The 20,596-nt window shown below is 34.8% G+C and overlaps 1 protein-coding gene across 4 annotated transcripts; it reads left to right on the forward strand.

Moving 5' to 3' along the window:
- The first annotated feature begins 1,573 nt into the window (after positions 1-1,573).
- EMB1579 (ATP/GTP-binding protein family) lies at positions 1,574-19,747 on the forward strand. 4 transcript variants are annotated; one of them, XM_028240594.2, is made up of 22 exons: positions 1,574-1,722; positions 1,911-2,005; positions 4,038-4,241; positions 5,527-5,817; positions 5,981-6,081; positions 6,345-7,040; positions 7,140-7,185; positions 8,339-8,431; positions 8,521-8,576; positions 8,717-8,834; positions 10,873-11,084; positions 11,171-11,234; positions 12,672-12,845; positions 14,961-14,988; positions 15,072-16,297; positions 16,442-16,516; positions 16,941-17,015; positions 17,114-17,431; positions 18,557-18,784; positions 18,877-18,918; positions 19,219-19,281; positions 19,399-19,747. In XM_028240594.2, exons 2-22 carry the CDS (start codon positions 1,934-1,936, stop codon positions 19,486-19,488), a joined length of 4,272 nt encoding a protein of 1,423 aa, XP_028096395.2. In that variant the 5' UTR covers positions 1,574-1,722; positions 1,911-1,933; the 3' UTR covers positions 19,489-19,747. The 4 variants fall into 4 exon arrangements, with proteins under 4 accessions (XP_028096395.2, XP_028096388.2, XP_082749702.1 ...); XM_028240587.2 differs by having other exon boundaries at positions 1,586-1,722; positions 14,958-14,988; XM_082893576.1 differs by lacking the exon at positions 1,574-1,722 and having other exon boundaries at positions 1,917-2,005; positions 5,527-5,665; positions 5,750-5,817; positions 14,958-14,988.
- The last annotated feature ends 849 nt before the right edge of the window (positions 19,748-20,596 follow it).

The following is a 20,596-nucleotide window of genomic DNA, read 5'->3' on the forward strand; positions in this document are numbered from 1 at the left end:
TTGACATGTTAAGTAAATGCTAAAAAGTTAATTTTTTATTTTTTTTGGTTATTAAGAAATTCCTCAACTTTTTAAATGAAAAACATGTGTTTTTTTTAGACTTAAATAACTAGAAAATGACCTCCTTTTGGAGAAGTGGGGTCACTGCTGTGACTTCCTTCCTGCTGTGTCTATTGTGCGACAAAAACGTTGCCATTTTATGTTTTTTTTTTCTTTATTGAAAAACAAACTCAAGCAATACACATAGATCGAAAAACACACCATTTGATGTGGTTAGATTCTGAAGCTCGTCATAAGAGGCAGCGAGGCCAGTCGTCCGCGTGGAGTCAACTCCGACTTATAATTTTAGTTTAAACCAAAAGAGAACCTTGATTCATTTGGGAAGTCACTCTTCGTTTATAAATATTTTTTTGACTTTTTACCCACAAAAAAAGAATAGAAAAAAAAAAGTGAGTGTAGATATGTAGAGAGAATGAAAATATTTTTTTAATTTTTTTGTATAATTTTTTAAATTCTTTGTGTCTAAATTAATTTTTTGTGAAACCACCCAAAATAAGCCCACGAGACTAATAAACCATAAGGCAATTGGACCGTACTATTCAAGCTTATGGGGTCCTAATTCGATGATTTGAATCATTTATTTTTTAAATCACAACGTGTAGATCATTTATGAAAAAAAATCAAATCGATCCGATATGTTTAGTAATTGCTAAAAAAGTTGATTTTTTTTGGTCATTGTGAAATTCCTTATCTTTTTAGCTGGAAAACACCTTTTTTTGGACTTAAATAACTAGAAAGTGACCTGTTTTTTCACTTATAATTTTAGTTTAAACCAAAAAGAACCTTGATTCATTGGGGAAGCCACTCTTCCTTTTTAAATAATTTTTTGACTTTTTTTTTTTAAAAAAAAAAATCAAAACAAAACAAAAAACAAAAGTGTAAATATGTAAAGAGAATGAAAATATTTTTTAATTTTTTTTTTGTATATTTTTTAAAATTCTTTAAGCAATTTTTTGACTAAATTAGTTTATTCCAAAACCACCCAAAATAAGCCCGAATGACTAACAAATGATGAGGCAACTGGACCATTCTGTTCAAGCTTGCGGGGTTCATCACAGGTCTTAACTCGATAAACTGAATCATTCATTTTTTAGACCATAACGTGTAGATCATTCATAAAAAAAACCAAGTCGATCCGATAACCAAAATGATATTATTTTATGATATTTATTTGCAAAAAAAAAACTGACAAATATTATTTAAAAACTAGATCATTCATTTTTTGAGAGATAAATATAATAAATTAATGTGATTACGATTATCGAATCGATTTAATTTTTTTTTAAAATAAAAATAAATGATATTATTAAGATAAGACTCATGGGGAACCCACAGACTCGAACTGCATGTCCAAAAAATAGATGGGAGACAAGCTGATCCTGAAGATAAAGCCCACCTTGGCCCATGTAATGATTATCCTCATAAAAGGGTAAAAGTCCAAAATGACTTCAAGACCAATGGGCCAGCCCACCCCTCCGGCCCACTTTCCCATCATTCATTCTCTCTCCACATACACACACACACATACACATATATATCTGTATATTTTCGTCCCAATCCACAATCGACAGCTCTTCGTCGCCGCTCGAACCCAACAACGCACCTTCATTAGCAACAACAACGCCATCGACAGTCGCTTGTGCTCTCTGAGATTCATACAAGGTTCGTAATTGCGATTCATATTCGTCTCTGCAATGTTTTTACGTATCTGTTTGGTTCCCTCTATACCTAGTTCGATCCCTCTTTCTAGGGTTTGGACGGACATGTATGTTTGTCGATGAAATCAACATCTTTTGATATATATATATATATATATTGTTTGACATGTTAAGGTTAATGTTCATGTGCAGGAACTTGGTTTGATTTGGATTTTATGAGCATGTACTCGTCGCGAGGGGGCCAACAACAGCCCTATGCTTCGCAATCTGCTGCTTATGCTCAGAATGTGAGTTTTTCAATTCTCACTGCCATTCTTTTATTTGAATATGCTTTCAACATGTTGGATACTGGGTTTAGTTCATCTCCAGGTTTTATTCCAATTTTTGCTCAAATTTGTGTAAAAGCTTTGTTTGATGTGAACCCTTGACTCAAACCTATATCAAATTTGAATTTGGCTAAAAATCACTTAAAAACCTGTCAACCCCTTGAATCAAACTTGTGTCAAATTGAGTTTGACCCTTTTTTTCTTTTACCCAAATCAAGAGATTTGGAGAGAAGAGAAATAAAATTGAGAGAAATGGATTTCAATCATTTGTTTGGATTACCAAATACGAGCGAAATGGAGAAAAACACATTTCTCTCATAATCCCTATTGTCAATATCTCCAAAAATGGAGAGATTAGGAGAGGGAGAGAAATGAATCCAACCAAATATTATTTTGTTATAATACCAAAATTAGCTTTTTAGATATAGAACAAATAAACCTATAAAAGTTTAATTTGGTAATATAACATTATATCATTTTTTTTTCCTCTTTCTTTTATATAGTTTAACCAAACAAGATATGGGAGAAATCAGTATCATTTTTTTTTCCTTTTCTCTCTTATCTATCCAAACAAAAGGGAAAGAAATCACTATAGTTTCTTTTCTTTTCTTTTCTTTTCTTTTCTCTTATAACTTACATAATCATTTCTTTTCTTTTCTCTATTAAGAATATGTTTGGGGTAAACTAAAAAAGTGCATTTTTTTTAACTACACACTTGTTTGGGTCACATCAATCAACATCTATCAACATCTCTCTATTTTTCTAACCACTTTCTCTATTTTTCTGCACATTTTTTTTTTATATAAAAAGTCAAAAGTGCACTTGTTTAGAACATCCTAAACCACCCCTAAGTTACCAAACATAGTGTCTATATGTACTCAAAATTTTCAAGACCTTTACAACTTTTCCATTACCAAAGCTTTTACTCAAACTTATGCTTAAATATGAGTTTGTCCATTTGAGTGCTTTATATTAAATAAAGTGTTCACTGATGGCAGAGTGGTAAATTTAAAAGCCACAGAATAGCCTTGAAATTTTTGACTAAAAGCTTTATTAGATATGAAGCACTCAAATGGACAAACTGAGATTTAAGCATATATTTGAGTAAAAGTTTCACTAATGGCAGAGTGGTGAATTGAAAATTCAGAAAATAGCCTTGAAAATTTTGAGTAAACATTTTAGTCTTCCTTGATTTGAGGAAAAAAATACAAGTAAAGCTCATTTTGATATGAGTTTGAGTAAAGGAAAAAAGGGTTGGACCTATGTTACCAGAAAACGCTAATACTCTAGCGAATTACGTGTTGGTACGCATGTTCTGAAACATAATACACTTTCGTTCCAAAACAGTAAATTAAGTGATCCAAAGTGATCCCAAATTTTTTTTCCAATATATTTCTCTAAATGTTATCTTAGGAGAAAAAAAATCAAATATATGAATTAAAATCTAAGGTGAGTTAAGTTTTGATAAGAGAAAAATATAAAAAACGAGTCATAATTTTCATAAAAATGATTTGCTATATGAAAATATATATATTGGATACCTAATAGTTAAAAGAAAATTATTCTAAAAATACCTTAAATTCTTAAGTGCAATATATATATATATATATATAAGTCAAGTCTACTCCTATCCTATCGTACCACATTTTGGAGCATGTAGCGTACCACGTTCCCGTTCCCGTTCCATGTACCGGAACAATCCAAGTTTTAGGTAACATAGGGCTGGACATGCTTTGTGAAAATACAATTTTCTGTAACTTAAAACCCAAAACAAAATGAGCACAGAAGCAGACTCTGGGAGCATATATGGATTCTGCTTCCCTAAAATGATTAAAGTTTCAAAAACTTTGTGGCTTACTTACTGAAACCATTCTTGCATTGTGTTGAATTTTTAATAATGTGTTGAATTTTTCCTTTCTTGCATCATGTCATGTCATGTCATGTCATTTTATTTTTATTTTATTTTATCACACTTTTTTCATATCTGTTATAGTTGATGCCTGCTTATGCTGGGAGTTCTGTTGGAGGACCTGATGGGACCTCTCAACTATCTATGGCTTCTCGGCACTCATCAATGTTAGGCGGTCCTCAGGAATCAGATATCACTGGATATAGAGGTCATCCCTCCGCTGGAGCTCATTATGGTGGGCAATACAGTTCTGTTTATGGATCTGCTGCTTTGAGCAGTGGTCAACAGGTCAGCCGATTTTACTTGATTGTTATGTGTGAATCAATTTTTAATAAGGAGGTGGCATGTGATGTAGCACTTAGTCATCCCCATACTTGTAGAGAGTCAAAGTTGTCCACAAAAAATGAATGATTTTTTATTCAAAAATAGGTTTCCCAAAAATTAAAAGATTGAACAGTTAATTAAGAAAGGCCTTCTGATCAAGTCTGTTGATGAACCATGTTGATTTCAATGTTAATGGCTTTGAATTGCATTTTTTTTTTCTTGTTCAATATTTCTCTCTGCCTGCTTTACATTGCTTTTGTAGTCTTCAAACCCAATGAGGGTGTTTGTTTGGACTTTTTTTAGCCAACTTATAGCTTTTAGCTTTGGAAAAGTTATTTTGGACTGTTTGGTTAAACTTATTTTAACAGCTTCTGATTCTAACAACTTATTTTAACTCAAAAAAGTTGATTCTGAGAAGTTGCTCACCCCTTACTTCTGATTATCAGCTTCTGTGATGGACATGTTAATTTACGGTTATACTCTTAAGATTTTTTTTTATTTTTTATTTTTTTAAAAATAGAAAAAGACCCAAATGGGCTATAGATTATTATTATTATTATTATTTTTTATGAGAAATGTAGACAATTAGTGAATAACAAAAAATAAAAATTAATTAAAAAAGTTATTTCACTGCTTATTATAGCAAACACTACTTAACAACTTAAATCTATAATCCAAGAGTTACATCAAACAGATTAATAGCTTCTGATTAAAGTCATAATGTATAATTTGTTAAGCTATAATCTATAATCTGTTTTGCTATAATCTATAATCTATAATCTGATTTAATAACTACATCAAACGGGGCCAATCTCTTTCAGAGTTCAGACATGCATGTCCACATGGAACTCTCTTGCACACAAACTTCAATACTCTGTCCGTGAATGTGGGATACTTCAATATCCAAAAATTTTTATTGGCACACCTGTTTTTTATTTTATTTTTATTTTTATTTTTATCAGGCAACAAATAGTTACATTAGAAAACATGCTGAGGGGGCACAATCCTTGTACAATGAGAGAATGAAGAAAAAAGAAAAAAAAAAAAAAGTACATAGCAAAGATCCAACACTTGAAACAACCCATACACTTTGGAATGCAGCCAGTTTAACTGTGATCCTCAGCTGAGCTGTTTTGACAGTTCAACAATGTGCGTTTGGGGTTTCATTAGTTGTTGATTTCTTGGGCCAGCCATCTTGCACTATTTGAAACCATACATATAAATTCCTTTGCTATCTTTTTCTCTACAGGTTTCTGGAATGAGTGCCAAAGGAGCTGGGCCATCTGCTTTGGAAGGTCGTAGTGGTTATGGCTCAGCTATGCCAGATTCACCAAAGCTCCCAACTGGTGACTTTGTATCATCATCAAGCCATGGATATGGCCACAAAAGTGAGAAATTATTCTCTGATAAAATTTCTGATTATTCATCAGTTGACAGGCGCCAATATGCTGAGCGACAGAGTGCATATGTAGGGAGGGATTTGCAGAATGTCCCAACAGGTCGATTTGGTGATTCTATGAGTTTTGCTCATCAGCATCAGGTGTAGTGTTCTCTTCTCGTGTCTTCTCTTTAAGTTTTTAATAATTTTACCTTTTTCGTTCTGCAAATAATATTAATTTGTTTTGACTTGGTGGTTTATTTTTAAAGATTAGTTTTCCCTTCCATTATTTTATATTGTATGCATGTTCTTGTTTCTGTAACAGACAGACATGTATGATCGCATGGATCAGGCATCACTACTTCGACAGGAACAGCTGCTCAAGGCTCAATCACTTCAATCTGCTTCTCTTGACGGTGGTTCCAGGTATTCTTTGTTAATGGAGTTTTATTGTATACCTGTTTAAGTTGCAACATGGTACGTGTTTGATAGCAAGTGGTTGTCATTTTTATTTGATACTCTTCTCCAACCTATAGCCAGCATAAGTAATCCATGCCACTTCTATGACACGAGACACCTATTTCAATGGTGATACTATACTGTTTGTGCACAGATATGCACATCTGTGCACAACTTTGTAGTTGGCATCATATTTTCTACTGCACTGAGTAGCAACACATTTCTGGCAGACAAGCTGATTATCTTGCAGCAAGGGGGGCTAGTATTCGTCATCCAGCACAAGATCATATGTCTTTTGGTGGAAGAATGGACGCTGATCCTCGCAGTTTATCAATTTTAAGCGGTTCATCATATGGTGGACAACACACTCCGTCAATTTTAGGGGCAGCTCCGCAGAGAAACGTGGATGATCTCATATATGCTCAAAGCTCTTCAAATCCAGGTTATGGAGTTAGCCTGCCTCCTGGTAGGGATTATGCTACAGGAAAAGGGCTTCATGGTGCATCCCTTGACGCGGATTACCCAGGTAGCTTGTTGGCACGCAGTGGTCATTCAAGGATTGATGAGCGTAATGATGATAGGGGAGTATATGCTCGGGAGCTTGAGCGAAGGGAGGAGGAGCGTCGTAGGGAGCATTTGCGTGATAGAGAAAAAGACAGAGAAAGGGAGAAGGAACGGGAACGAGAACGAAGACGGGAAAGAGAGCGTGAAAGGGAAAACATTTTGGCACGGCGGGAGAAAGAGAGAGATCGTGAACGCGAACGTGGAGCTGAAATTAGGCGCGAACGTGGAGCTGAAATTAGGCGCGAACGAACTCCACCCAGAATCTCTAAGTCTAAGGACCGGTCTGAACGGCGTGGTTCCTCATTGACAAAGGATGCCAAGCCTGCACGAAGAGATCCGCCACGTACTGAAGCTTTGCATAGGTGGATCTTGTTGTTTACTTTTGCGTCCAGTTCTGTTTATATAGCTGCTTGTATTACTTGCAGCCTTCATAACTAACTTGGTGTTCTGTCATGCTGAAGGCGCCATTCACCTGTTAAAGAAAAAAGGAGAGAATATGATTGCAAGGTAAAAAGCTATACAAGAGATTAGTCATTGAATGAATGTCAGAACGTATTCCTTCTAAGGATCTGGCACTTCTCTGTGGTGTTTGGCGTCAAGGGCCTTGTGCCCTTGTTCTTGCTGTTTGCTTTTGAGTTGGGTGTTTTATAGAGAGTACACTTCATGTAGGCTTTTGTTGTCTCCAAATTGATTTTTTACTTCCTTCAGAATTATTGTCTAGTCTTTCCTTTTGAGGACCTCTGTTTTTTTTGTTTCTTTACCTATAAACATTTCTTTTATTTCAGATGGTTTCCTGTTATCTCAAGCCTGTAGATTTGGTGTTTGACTTCCTTGAGATGAATTTCTGCTATTTTTGAGCACCGCCAGCTTCAATTTTTTTACTTCCTTCAGAATTGTTGTTTACTCTTACTTCTTGAGCTCTGTCATTTCTTTTTGATCATGGCCCTTCGAAAACTTCTTCTATATCATTTTGCTTTCTAAAGTCCTTTGGCTCTGGTTTGACTATTTACTGGGGCCTTGTTTGGTAAAACTTAAAGTTGACTGCGCATTAAATAAAATTACAAACCCAGCGTCTTAAAAGTTGGCCTATTGAGCTGAATACCTTAGAAGTTTTACTAAAAACCCTACCTTTTTGAAGTTCAAATGCTTAAACATGTGATTTTAAAATTTAAGCGAAAAAGCTTGAAATAAGTTTTACCAAATGGGGATCTTGATGAGTTTTGTTTTCTCCTTGCAGTTTCATGCCTCCTAAATATGCGTCTTTATCCTTCGATTCTCTCTATAACGCTCTTTTAGTTTCTCAGTTGGTATTCTCTGTGACATCTTTTGCTGGTTTCTTTGGCCTTTTGTATTCATACATAGAACCTTAAGCCGGATTCTAGAAATACTTTGTTAGTTGTTTCATGTTCTTATTTGAATGTGGATGGCTATTAGTCTTTCTTCTACTATAGTCATCGCAGTATGGAATTTCCTTTTGAGAAAAAAGATTTCTACTTTAGAAACATAGAGGGTTGGTCATGTGAAATTCTGTGTCTATTTTTCTTCACTTGTTTGACGTATGTATATATTTTTACCAAATAAGATACATTTAGCGCATGTTATATGCTTTCTGAATGCTTATGGATTTCAGTCTTTATGGAAACCAATGCTGTCCATGCAGGTTTATTCATCTAGTTTGGTAGATGTCAAGAGGGATTATTTGTCACTAGACAAGCGATATCCCAGACTTTTTATTTCTCCAGAATGCTCCAAGGTCTTCTAACTAATTTAAATCTCAAAGGAAAAACCCTTTTAAATTGTTTGATAAAGTTGTTTTGTTGTTGACATTTTTACTGTCTATAGGTTGTTGTGAACTGGCCAAGGGAGAGTCTCAGACTTTCCATCCATACTCCTGTCAGGTGCCTTGTTATTTTTGTGACATTTTTTTTTTGCCTCCTCTTCTTGCCATCTCTAAAACAAAAAGGTTATTAATAATTATTAACTTAAAGAAATTAAATGAGACAAGGATAACAGTCTGGTTCTATGTGGGATGGAACAGTTTTGAGCATGATTTTGTTGAAGAGGATACTGGAGCTGACCAGAAAGAACGACCTGCCATACCTTCAGCTGATGAACCTGTGAAATCAGAAAGGGGAACTACTGTGTGGAATGCAAAGGTAGATGATAGCTAAACACTAAAATTAAAAGTGAAATTGATCTTGTTGCACATACATGGATGTGCTAGAAATGCTGCATCTAGCATGCATAACACAGGGAAGGGATTAGACCGAATATTTCTGTGGAGCTGGTATGATAGGAAGATCAGTAACTACTGTGGAAATATATAGCTGGTTTTTTTTTTTGTCTTACGTAAAATAAGAAAGTTTGAATCTTCTATCAATTGCTTGTCATGCAAAGTTTTTGGCTGAGTTGATATGTTGTCAGCTTATTGAAATTAAATCTGAAGTATTCAAGAATGGAGGGTGATGCTTAAAGCATTAAACTATTGAATAGATACATTTCTGTTTGGAAAATTTTATTTGTTGCTTATTTGGCTTTAGTTTTGAAATTTTCATGTTTAAGCAGCTGTGCTTTTGAAAAGTTGGGGTGTTTGGTAAAACACTTCAGGTTTTCATCTTGTTTGCCTTTTCAACTTAAAAAGCCAACTTTTTTGAGGGGTTATGAGATGCTTTTCTTGAGCTGGCTTGTTTTAAACTGCAAATAAGTTTTCACAAAAGAGCTCTATATTCCATTTAGTGTATCTTCGATGCCTTGAGCACATACCTGCAGACAATTTGATCTCCTGCTCCTGCTATCTTCAGGAGCAAATGGCCATTTCACCCTAATGTTGTTTGGGACCAAAGTGCAATGCTAACTCTGTTAATGATATATGCAAAATCACTTTAATACCCTCTCTCTCTCTCTCTCTCTCTCTCTCTCTCTCTTTGTTTTTTTTTCCCTTCTCCTATCTTCTCTTTCTCTCATCTGCTAACTACATAGTAACCCGTATTCTCATAATTGTTTTACCCAATTTCTAGCTTAACTGCATATTAAGCCAATTTTTAACTTCACATATATATATCTAATGTGTGTATAATACAAATGGGTTGTCTCAAATGATGATAGAGGCATCATAGAGGCTTACAACATGCATTTAGTGCTGTCAATGGCGTTATACTTTCTGCAGGTGATCAAGGCTTGCACTATATTTGGAGATGCCAATTTCATGATTTGTTATGTACTGGTGACAGGCAATGGCTTTATATGCAAAGGCAAGGCAACTGGAAGAGCGTAGATTAGTTGAGTGATGAAGTTGATTGATCACATTGGCTTTGCTTTTGGAGGATTCTAACCTTGGCAAATAAAATTAGCATTGTGGAAGTACATGATGCTTTTGGAACTCTAAATATTCTAGTTAATTTGAATTTAATAAGATGTATGTGTTTGTTAATGTTTTGAGATATTATCAGGTTAGATGGAACAGCCAAATCCCATGAACCATTTTGGTTATGTAGTGGTTAGATCATCTGAATGCAGTGATTTTTTTCTTGTGTGCGACCTTCTGCTTTGATCTTATAAGGAATTTGAGATGACCTGTTTGCATAGGGAGGCAGTGTTGGTGGAGGGGAAGAAGATGAAGTCAACAGTTAGGGTTATGACAAGGGTTTAATTGTCTTATTGTAATGTAATTTGACTTTGACTTATTTTTTAATGCATACTCTCAAAATAGACACGTGTGGCACAATTTTTATCAATTTGAACAAAATTAGTAACTATAGGAAGGTGAAATGAAATGCCAAAAACACGTTTGGCTATTTTGGTATTCTTAAATGTCAGGAAGGGGAAATGGTGGATTTTACCCTATTATTTGTTCTCCTTTACTTCTTCCCCTTCCAGAACTGGTACATTGTTAGATATTGATATATGATCTTGTCCTCACATGCGCATTAATACTTGGTAGTTAACAGATTGAAATGGTAAAATAGATCTTGTGTTTATTGCAATTGTGAAAGGCATGGAAATAATACCCAATTCAATCTTTATAATCAACATTTATCCATCTTTTTGAAAGTTACATGATATCAATGTCTTATTATTTGTGGGTTTTACTTTCCCATTCATCTTTTGTCTTCAGTGGTAAGCATATTAAATTTTGTCTCATTCATCTTTATGATCTATTAATTTTTGTTTTTAATATATTTGTTGGTGTATCAGATGATTTTGATGAGTGGACTTAGCCAAAATGCGTTGGATGAGCTGTCATCTGAAAACAGCTATGATGACCGCATACCCCATTTTTGCAATATGCTGAGGTTTGCTGTTCTTAAAAAAGAGCATTCTTTAATGGCAATTGGAGGCCCATGGGATATTGTTGATGGAGGGGATCCTTCAGTTGATGATTCTTCTCTAGTTCGAACCGTTGTGAGGTCTGTGCTTTATTTTCATAAGTATATCCTCTTATAGAGAAGTTGTACATTCCATAATGGGACATGAGTGATTTTTTCTCTTCCAGACATGCAAAGGATGTTACTCAACTTGATTTGAAGAACTGCAGACACTGGAATCGTTTCCTTGAGGTAGTCTTTTCTATTGGTGCTTAATTTGTTTGTCTGATTTTAGACTTTGTAAGCTTTGTATGGTGAAGGTAAAAGGATGGATTGTCCGCTTATCAGTATTTTTATGAATTATGAGCTCACATTATGCATTTTATTGCACATTGATTGTATACTAAATGTGTTCTCTGCATACATGGTTCTTGGCTGTGTTATGCCTTTCTGTTATTTGGGGAATTATTTTTGCAAAAACTTAATTTTTTAGGTTTTTATAAAATGATCCTGATAAATGTACATCCAAATTCAAAGCCTTATGAGGACTTTTTGATGTTTTTGTGTGGTAGATGGGAACAATTGGGCCCTCCCCAATATCTATGAATTGGGATGACTGCATGGGTGTAGGAAATTTTGATGAATATATCTCAAGCATACATCAAATATCGCAAATTTTTAAGAAATTGATGGATGTCGGTGGTAGACTATAAAGTTTGAACTATACTTTTTGAAGTCTTGATATAGGTATTATTGCTGCATTATTTTGGGTCAAAATATTATTATAACTTAAAAATATATATTTGACAAGCATGTAGTATGTTGTGAAAAACATGTATGGTTGGCCATACTTATAAGATTGCAAATCATCTTAATATTGAGCTATATCAAAATTACACAAGGGTCACAATATGAACACACGTGCCAAATGAAACTGAAAAGAGTATAATATAACCACTTTATACCACATTTAGTTTTAATAGGAATGAAAACTCTTAAAGTCTTTGAAATCTTCACCATAACGAGGCATAAAAAATCTCGTTATCAAACTGCTCCAATATTTCATCATAGAATGTTTATAGGCACATGTTGAATAGTTCTATACTGATGGAAACTTTGTGAAACATCTAGATTAGGAATCACTCTCCTTTCTCTTTTTCTCTCTACTACTAGTACTAGTTTTGTGTTATTTTTTGTGTCCCTCTGATGTCACCAAGAATTTAAAAGGAAAACCAAACATTTATTAAAAACAAATGAGGAAAAATTCTTAAAATTTTGTTTTTGATCTTTTCTGTAATCAGTAATCATGGATGACTTGGTGCTACATCAATTTGTTATTATCTGGTTTGTTATGTTTACCCATTTTTAATTATATGTATTGACTGCATAGTTGTTTAACATATGAGTTTTTTAGAGTTTACTTTCCTTTGTCTCAGGATTTTGAGAAGAAAGCATTAAACTGAACTTGAAAATGAATGAATTAAATGTTATACCGAATATCTAAAAATGAGTGAGCATACGTTTCACTTACTTCCATCAAGTCTTATCAGATGCTGTATGGGGGGGCATAGCTAACTTTTCATGTTGAGGATTCTTTTGGTGTTTCCAATCGTTTGTTAGATGTCATTTCCTCCCTTTCTTGCACACTTAGCATGACAGCTGTTAGCTAATTGTACTTGAATTTTGCAGATACATTATGACAAAGTTGGGAATGATGGACTGTTTAGCCATAAAGAAGTCACTGTACTGTATGTTCCAGATTTGTCTGATTGTCTTCCGTCACTGGAAGCATGGCGAGACCAATGGCTTGCTCACAAGAAAGCTGTTGCTGAGAGAGAGAGCCGACTTGCTTTTAAAAAAGAGGTATAGTGTTTTGTTTACTTTGAAACGACATTCTTGCTAGTTTTACCATTTTGTTTGTCCGACTTTGTAGAATGCATTTAATGCTTAAACAGACATTTTAAATGAAGATTTTTTCTTCTTTTTTTTTCTTTTCCTTGTGCCATGTGACTATCAAGAGAAACTGTAAATGTAGGTATTGCTCCTTTTTTGTCTATGCCATATGACTATTGTGGGTACTTAGGCCTCGTTTGGGAACTTGGCTATTTTAGTTGACTTTTTGGTTATTTTATGAGATGAAAAAAAGATGTGTTTGGGTTGATTTATGATTTTTTTTTTTTTTTTTGGTAGTTGAATAAATAGTTGTGAGAGAAAAAGTGATTGATTGATGTGTGGAATGTGAAATTTTGTCTTATTGGCTATTGTAGTCTTTTTTGTCTTTATTGGCTATTTTAGCCAAAAAGCAAGCTGCCAAACAAGGCCTTATAGCACATTCGATATGTGGTGAGCCCTTCGGGTGCCACATCATCGATGCCCGTTCTTGCGTGGCAGATCCAAGCACCACACAAGAACTAATACTAATAAAGATTACTTGTCTAGCTTAAGTGGAGACATGCATACGGCAATTAGTAATAAGCGAGAGTATGAAGAGCCTTGCAACAGGCAACACCATGGCCTCCATAGGCCATATGTCCTTCATACCTCATTTACTCCAAGCCTAATAGTAATACGGCCTATTTGCATGCATTTGATTGTTAAGGATGAGCCCTTGACCCCCTCAAACATTGAGATAGGTACTTGGCCCACTCATCCACTCAGCTGTCCGGGTTGGGAGCAGAACCCAGGCATGACTGCTTGGGATCACCAGAGGATCATGGATTGGAGGCTAAGGCTAGGGAAATATCAAGGTCTTGCTTGGCTGTCTTCCTGCCAAGATAGCTCTGCCTTCACCAAACTTGTAGAAGAGGTGATTAATACCTTACACTCACGGCCTGATGTATACATGATATGTTGCTTTCCCGCCTACCCACCAAATCATAGACCACAATTGAGCTTATATCAGCTTCCGGCAGAGTTGGGAAGAACGAGTCACCTGTTCAACAGAGGTTGCTTGGGCTCTAATACTCCGGGAGCTCATATAACATATCATATATGCAATAGGCAAACTCACTTCTACATTTGCACACTTATACCAATACACTTATACACGAGTGTTCATGGCCCTTCACTGCCAACCTCTCCCTCTTACAGCGCCTTGGCCTTTTCCTCTCCACTTCCAGTGATCTTAGGCCACTGAAGTGTCTGCCATCTTCTCAGAGGTCAATGACTGGCTACCTTCACTCACACTCACCCACAATTATTAAAAGAGACTTTCTTGGTGGAAGTTTTTGTTGTTACCATTGTCATGGGGCTGTTACCGTTGTTTGAGGCATGCCACACTATTAACATTAGTTTGATGGTTTGTTTTAGTGAATAAATTGTATCAAATATCCATTGCAGGTAATTATCATTAAGTTGATGTAAAGCATGGTCTGGAAAGAGGCCATTCATGAATCTAGTCAAATCAAACTATTAGGAAAGGTTTTTTTTGAAAAACCATGGGACATTTTTTAATTACAAATTTTCCAATGAATAAAAAAATATTAATCTCAAATTTCAAATGAGAAAGGCATACCTTAGTCGAAGTCAAATAGTCTTTCCATGCTTCAATGTATGTGCAACAGGTCCTAAAGTTCAAAACCAAGCACCAAACTTTTTGTGAATCTCCAAGGATTTTTTTTATAAAAAAAATCGCTGGATCTTTTTTCAGTTTTTGGCCTGGCTTATGGGTCTCTTTGAAACTGATTTGGGTTGGACTTGAGATGTGTTGGTTGGACTGGATATGATGAGTATTGAAAAAGCTTTGGATAAGGATATTTGAAGATTATTATGTTTTATTTCTAGTATTTTTATGTTTTAAATTTATTTAGGAAGTTATAATAGGATTAAATTTCTTTTTCTTCATTTTCTTATGGGATTTTCTTAGTTTGGTTTGTCTTTTTATTGGTTTTGGCGTGATAAACTATAAGATTGATATTGATTGATTAAATAATTTATTTTCGTTTTATTAATATTTTCTATTTTTCTTTTACTTAGAAGTCTAGAGAGAAGTTGGAAGGGCCAAAAGGTAAACAATCTATACTACTCAGTTGTGGTGTTTATATTTTTCTCTGATTATTTGATTTGATTTTTTTTTCCTTTCAAATTAAGGTAAGGAAACTGATTCCTCTAAAGAAGTCAAGGGGGATGACAAATCAGAGAAAAAAGTAGAGTCTGCGATCCCTGGACAAGTAGTAGATGTCATCAAAAAACAGAAAGACGACCATAAACTGAAAGGAAACTCAGCAGACAAAGCGGAGGTTGGGAATGAGAAGTCTGAGAAAAAAGTTGCAGTGACAATGGGTGAGGAAGGTAATAATGTTGAGAATAAGGAACTGGGGGAAGATGCTGTGGCTAAGACAGCAGTTAGTGGAAAGTTAGGGAAAAGGAAAGTTGTAAAGAGAGTTATCAGACAGAAGGTTGCTGCTAAGAAAGATGGTTTGGACAATCTAACCAAACAAAATGATGGTTTGGACGATCAAACCAAGCAAAATGAGAATCTGGAGGTCAAGAATGTGGGAGAGAAGTCTGCAAACCCAGAAACCACTGGTCAACCGGACGAGTCTTCTGCTAATGCTTCCTGTGTTAAAACCTTTACAAGAAAGAAAGTTGTGAAAAAGGTCCCAGTGGTAAAAGCTGTTCTGAAAAAAAATGAAGGCATGGACACTGAGATGAAAACTGACAAGGAACCTGACTGTTCTGAAGATAAACCAGAAGTTAAATCGGACTTGAGTAATGCTGCTGTGGTGCAAGATGCTGCTGTAAAAACAACAACAAAGAAAAAGGTAGTTAAAAGGGTGCCCAAAAGGAAAGTAACTGGGGCGGAAGCCAACGAAGGGGTTTCTGATAGTAAGAAAGATGATGACAAGGATGGGAAAAAGGTAGGTCAAGCTGGTAATGAAGCAAAAACTTTGGGAGACCAAACTGCTGCTGCTGACAGCCATGTGGATGATGCCAAGTTAGAAAAGAAAGCGACTCGTAAAATGTCAGAATCAGTAACTCCTGTGAAGCAAGATGATGTTGGTAATTCAAGTAAAACTGGAAGCAAGGCTGACAAAGAAGATAAAACAAATGAGAAGAGGGTTGATGAGAAAAGTGGTTCTGTGTCCAAAATCAATAATGAGACTGGCAAGCAAAAACCCAAGGATAATCACGTTAGCAAGAGGGAAAAATCAAAAGAAATAGAAAAATCAAAAGACGAAGAGAAAAAAAATAAAGAAGGAAAAGATGAGTCTAAAAGCAAATCAAACAAGGATGTGAAAGAAAAGAAACAGCCTGAAGAGCCTCCTCGGCACCCTGGATTGTTTCTCCAAACAAAAGCGAGCAGGGGTTTTAAAGTAGGTTGAATCTAAATTGAAAGATGCAGATTTTGTATCCTATAATTATTGACATATATATATATATATATATATATTAATGTTCTACTTGTGTAATTGACTGTACATGCATTACTTGTCTAATTGTATAATCCTTTGCTACAGCTGCGTTCATTGTCACTTTCACTGGATTCACTTTTGGATTATACTGCCAAAGATATTGAAGAATCAACATTTGAGGTGTGTTTTACTCTTTTTTTTTTTTTGGTGACAGGGGGGGCCTATGCCCAGCCAAAAAACAAACTAATTTATTTTTAATCATTGGTACTGTGGTGCTGCGTCTGACCTCTATGGTTTGCCTTTGATTTCATTAATTCGAGTTGCCCAGCCAAAAAACAAACTAATTTATTTTTAATCATTGGTACTGTGGTGCTGCGTCTGACCTCTATGGTTTGCCTTTGATTTCATTAATTCGAGTTGCCCAGCCAAAAAACAAACTAATTTATTTTTAATCATTGGTACTTTGGTGCTGCGTCTGACCTCTATGGTTCGCCTTTGATTTCGTTAATTCGAGTTGCACCCAATGCTGTAGTGAGATTACATGTTACTTCATCATGCCAATGATTTTGTGTTTGTTGGTTACCATCCCCCCTTCTTTGTGTAGCTCTCATTGTTTGCAGAATCACTGTACGAAATGCTCCAGTATCAAATGGGTTCTCGTCTTTTAACATTTCTTCAGGTTGGTTGATTTATATTTCAGTTGTTGGTTTGTCTTGATTTAAATACTTCTTTCTTCTTCTTCTTAATTTTTTATTTCTGCTTAATTTTTCTGAGTAGAAATTACGCATAAAGTATGTGATGAAAAGAAACCAACGTAAAAGACAAAGAGAAGAAAATGCTAAGGAAAATGATAAAAAATCATCTACAAAGCGTGTGAAGACTGACGAGGCCACTGTGGCAGCCAAAACTACTAAAACTGAAGCACAGGATGCACCCCAACATGATGATGAAAAAAGTGTTGTTAAGGAGGAGAATACTTCTGTTGATGGGGTCGAAAATGTGAAGGAGGAAGATGATGATGAAGATCCAGAGGAAGATCCAGAGGAAGATGATGATATGCTCGATGCAAACCCTCAACAGGACTTGTGGAATGAGGCAAGGCCTGCTCCTCCATTTTTTTTGTGTTTTGAATATATATGTGTGTACATGTGTATCTGTGTGCCTTTATCAAGTTTTCCTTTCAATATTTTTCTTATCCATTTTCTATTTTCCAGTATCGTGATTCCTCTGTCCTGTCTTACATTCTCCATAGTTTTGTATTATAAATTATTTTTCATACATTGGAGGGAAATGAGGGGTCAACCCGTGACCTCCTAGTGAGGTACACGAGTTCTGGTCAATACAATGTTTCTAGAAGCACATACATGGATATGCTGAGATGGAAATTTAAAAAAAAAAAATGTAGTACACGACAAGCAGGGGACACGTGTAGAATATATAATTTTATATATTTATTATGTCATATATAAGGATAAATAATAATTATGTCATATATATGAATATTCAAGTCAAAGATAAAAATTTAAAGTCTATAGGAGGAAAATAGGTATAAATTTATGTTGTTTTTGTTTTATCATTGGATTCTAAGTTATTTTATTAAATTTGTAATATATGTATTTCATGTGTGTCCAAGTCTTGGGAAGTGTCCGATGAGTGTCATGTTGTGTCAGTGTCAGACATGACATGTTACAAAGTGTCCATGCTTAGGAATTTTTTGATTCTTGTATCACTTTTTTTGTAGGTTAATTTCATTGACTTCTTGATTATTATTTTGTTTGCATGTTCTGGCAACTTCTGTTTTGGATAATCAGGATGCAGCCTTTCTATCACCTGCCCTGTTGTCTTGCAGATTATCTCCATTGTTGTGTGTTGTGAGTGTTTAAATGCCAAAAAACAAGTTTTATGTGCCAAGGGTCTGCTTGATTCACTGTTGGAAAAGGAAAAGGAAAAGAAAAAAGAGGCACCAAAAAAGCATTGCTGGTGCAATTTTTCAGAAAAATAAATTGAAATTAAAGGCCGCAAAAAACCACAGAAAAAAAAAAAAAAATTCTTACAGAAAAATGGAGGAGATTAATATCTTCTTTGTATATATGCTTTTGAGGCCATTAAAGGAAAAGGTAGTATTTTGGCATTTGAGAGGATATGTTAATATATAATTGTCAGTTTATTTGTATCTATATTTTTATATTTGGTTAATTAATTTTAATTTCATTTATACAGGAAAGTGCTGTCGAGGGGAAGACTGATGATGCAGATATCAAGTCTGAAAAGGAAACCGAGAATGCAAAAGATAAAGAGCAGGAAACTGGGGATGAAACTTCAGATAACATGCCCGTGTCAGGTTCAGAGAGCAAGCCTGTGTCGGGTTCAGAGAGCAAAGAAAATGTAGAGAATACTGATAAAAAGAAAGAAACGCCGCCGGTGGTTGTTGATAAAGAACTGTTGCAGGTGTGTTTTGTGGAAATTTTCTTAGCCATCTACTTTTGTACCATCTTGTGCTCCCGTTTTGGTTTTTAATGTTGGCTGTACTTTTGCAACAGGCTTTCAGGTTTTTTGATCGGAATCGAGTTGGATACATCAGGGTAATTACAAGTAGTATTATTCTTTTGTATTCCTACCCGCTCCCACCTTAAGTATATTTATATGTTATTTAATTTTCTTAAATATATTAAGACTAAAACACTAAACCAAACATTCATTTTACCTTATTTATTCATTTATTTATCAGTCTTTAACTATCATTTATAAAACATTATCCGTAATATATCAATTCATATTGCATTTTTATTGATACCATTATTCCAAAAGGTCAAAATTAACCAAAACTTGGGCCACCCGGCCCCATCCTGTTGACATCCCTAATTACATGTGTACTTCCGCAGGTTGAAGATATGAGGTTAATTATCCACAACTTGGGGAAGTTCCTCTCCTACAGAGATGTCAAGGTTAGAATCTGTGTTTTTGCAAGTGTTTTTTTTTTTTTTTTTTTTTTTCATTTATAAAAGAAAATAGCGCTTGCCAGGTTTGCAAACTGATGGTTGCCAATTGTTGACATGAATCAGGAACTTGTTCAAAGTGCACTCTTGGAGAGCAGTACTGGGAGGGATGATCGTATTCTTTACAATAAGCTAGTTAGAATGGCTGACATTTGAGATCCAAGTGGAGGCATTGCTTCCTTGCCTGTTGGGAGTATTTGCTTGTATTGAAGAATCGAGTTGTGAATTTTAACTTAGTTCTGAACTTAAAGTTTTTGATATTTCTATGACCCACCTGAAAAAAGGGGTATGAGAGATACAGAAGTGTTAATCTGCAACTCAGAATCCAGATTTCCACAATTAAACTTAATTGACCTTGTTGTGTCGTCGTGTTGATTATAACTTGCCTTTAATAAAACTCTGCAAATTTCTTGAATTACTTGTCCGGGATGTGGGCGACAATTTTTTTAAAGAAAAATGCCCCTTGTTTTTTTATTTGTGTAGGAACAGTATTGAAAATTTTAAAGCAACTGGTTGTGTTCCTTTTACTCCCTCCGTTCCAAAATAGTGGTCCCTTTTGGAGAATTCAACTTTTTTTAGTAGTATAATTATTGCATTTGAAAAATGTTAATTTTTTAAAATTATTCTTTTGATAGTACATTTTTTGAGAATATCAATGTCATAATTGTACTTTTTATATTGTTTATTAATTTAAAAGGACAAAATAGGAAATTTGTATTATTTTTGTACTTGATTTTTGAAGAGGGACTAATATTTTAGGACAATGAAAAATGGAATAAGAGACTAACATTTTGGGACGGAGGAAGTTATATGAAGTGGATTTTCAGATGTTTTTTTCCCAAACACTATCCGGAACCATCATAAATTGCCAAAAAGGTTTGTTGTGCCATTTTGAAAGTGCATAGTGATGGCATTCGTTAAGCTTTCAAGGGGTTAATTGCGGACCCCAAAAATAAAATTCCATTTGCCCTTTGATTTTTCTAACACAATTCTCATAGAAATTCTTTATTTTAAATGGGTGAGAAAGTATCCGTTCCAAAATGGAGAGATTATTTTCAAGTACTATGCTCCTCAAAATGACATTTTGCTCTATTGGTTTCGAATAGGTGCGGATAGGGAGTTGGTTATTGAAAAAATGAAGAGATTAATGGCCCTATAATAATGTTTCGAGGCACCCACTAGCACAATTGGTAGTATCTTAGTTTTGCTAAAGACTTGCAATTAAAAAAAATAAGTTATATTTAACATTTAAAGAAATTTGATG

Source organism: Camellia sinensis, chromosome 11, assembly GCF_055761805.1.
Source record: "Camellia sinensis isolate YWXY chromosome 11, ASM5576180v1, whole genome shotgun sequence".
Classification (NCBI taxonomy): domain Eukaryota; kingdom Viridiplantae; phylum Streptophyta; class Magnoliopsida; order Ericales; family Theaceae; genus Camellia; species Camellia sinensis.

Coding starts and splice junctions, on each gene's coding strand:
- EMB1579 (XM_028240587.2), top strand. CDS start 1,934: ATGAGCATGTACTCGTCGCGAGGGGGCCAACAACAGCCCTATGCTTCG. Junction 2,006..4,037: donor CTGCTGCTTATGCTCAGAAT/GTGAGTTTTTCA, acceptor TATCTGTTATAG/TTGATGCCTGCTTATGCTGG. Junction 19,282..19,398: donor TCTCCTACAGAGATGTCAAG/GTTAGAATCTGT, acceptor GACATGAATCAG/GAACTTGTTCAAAGTGCACT.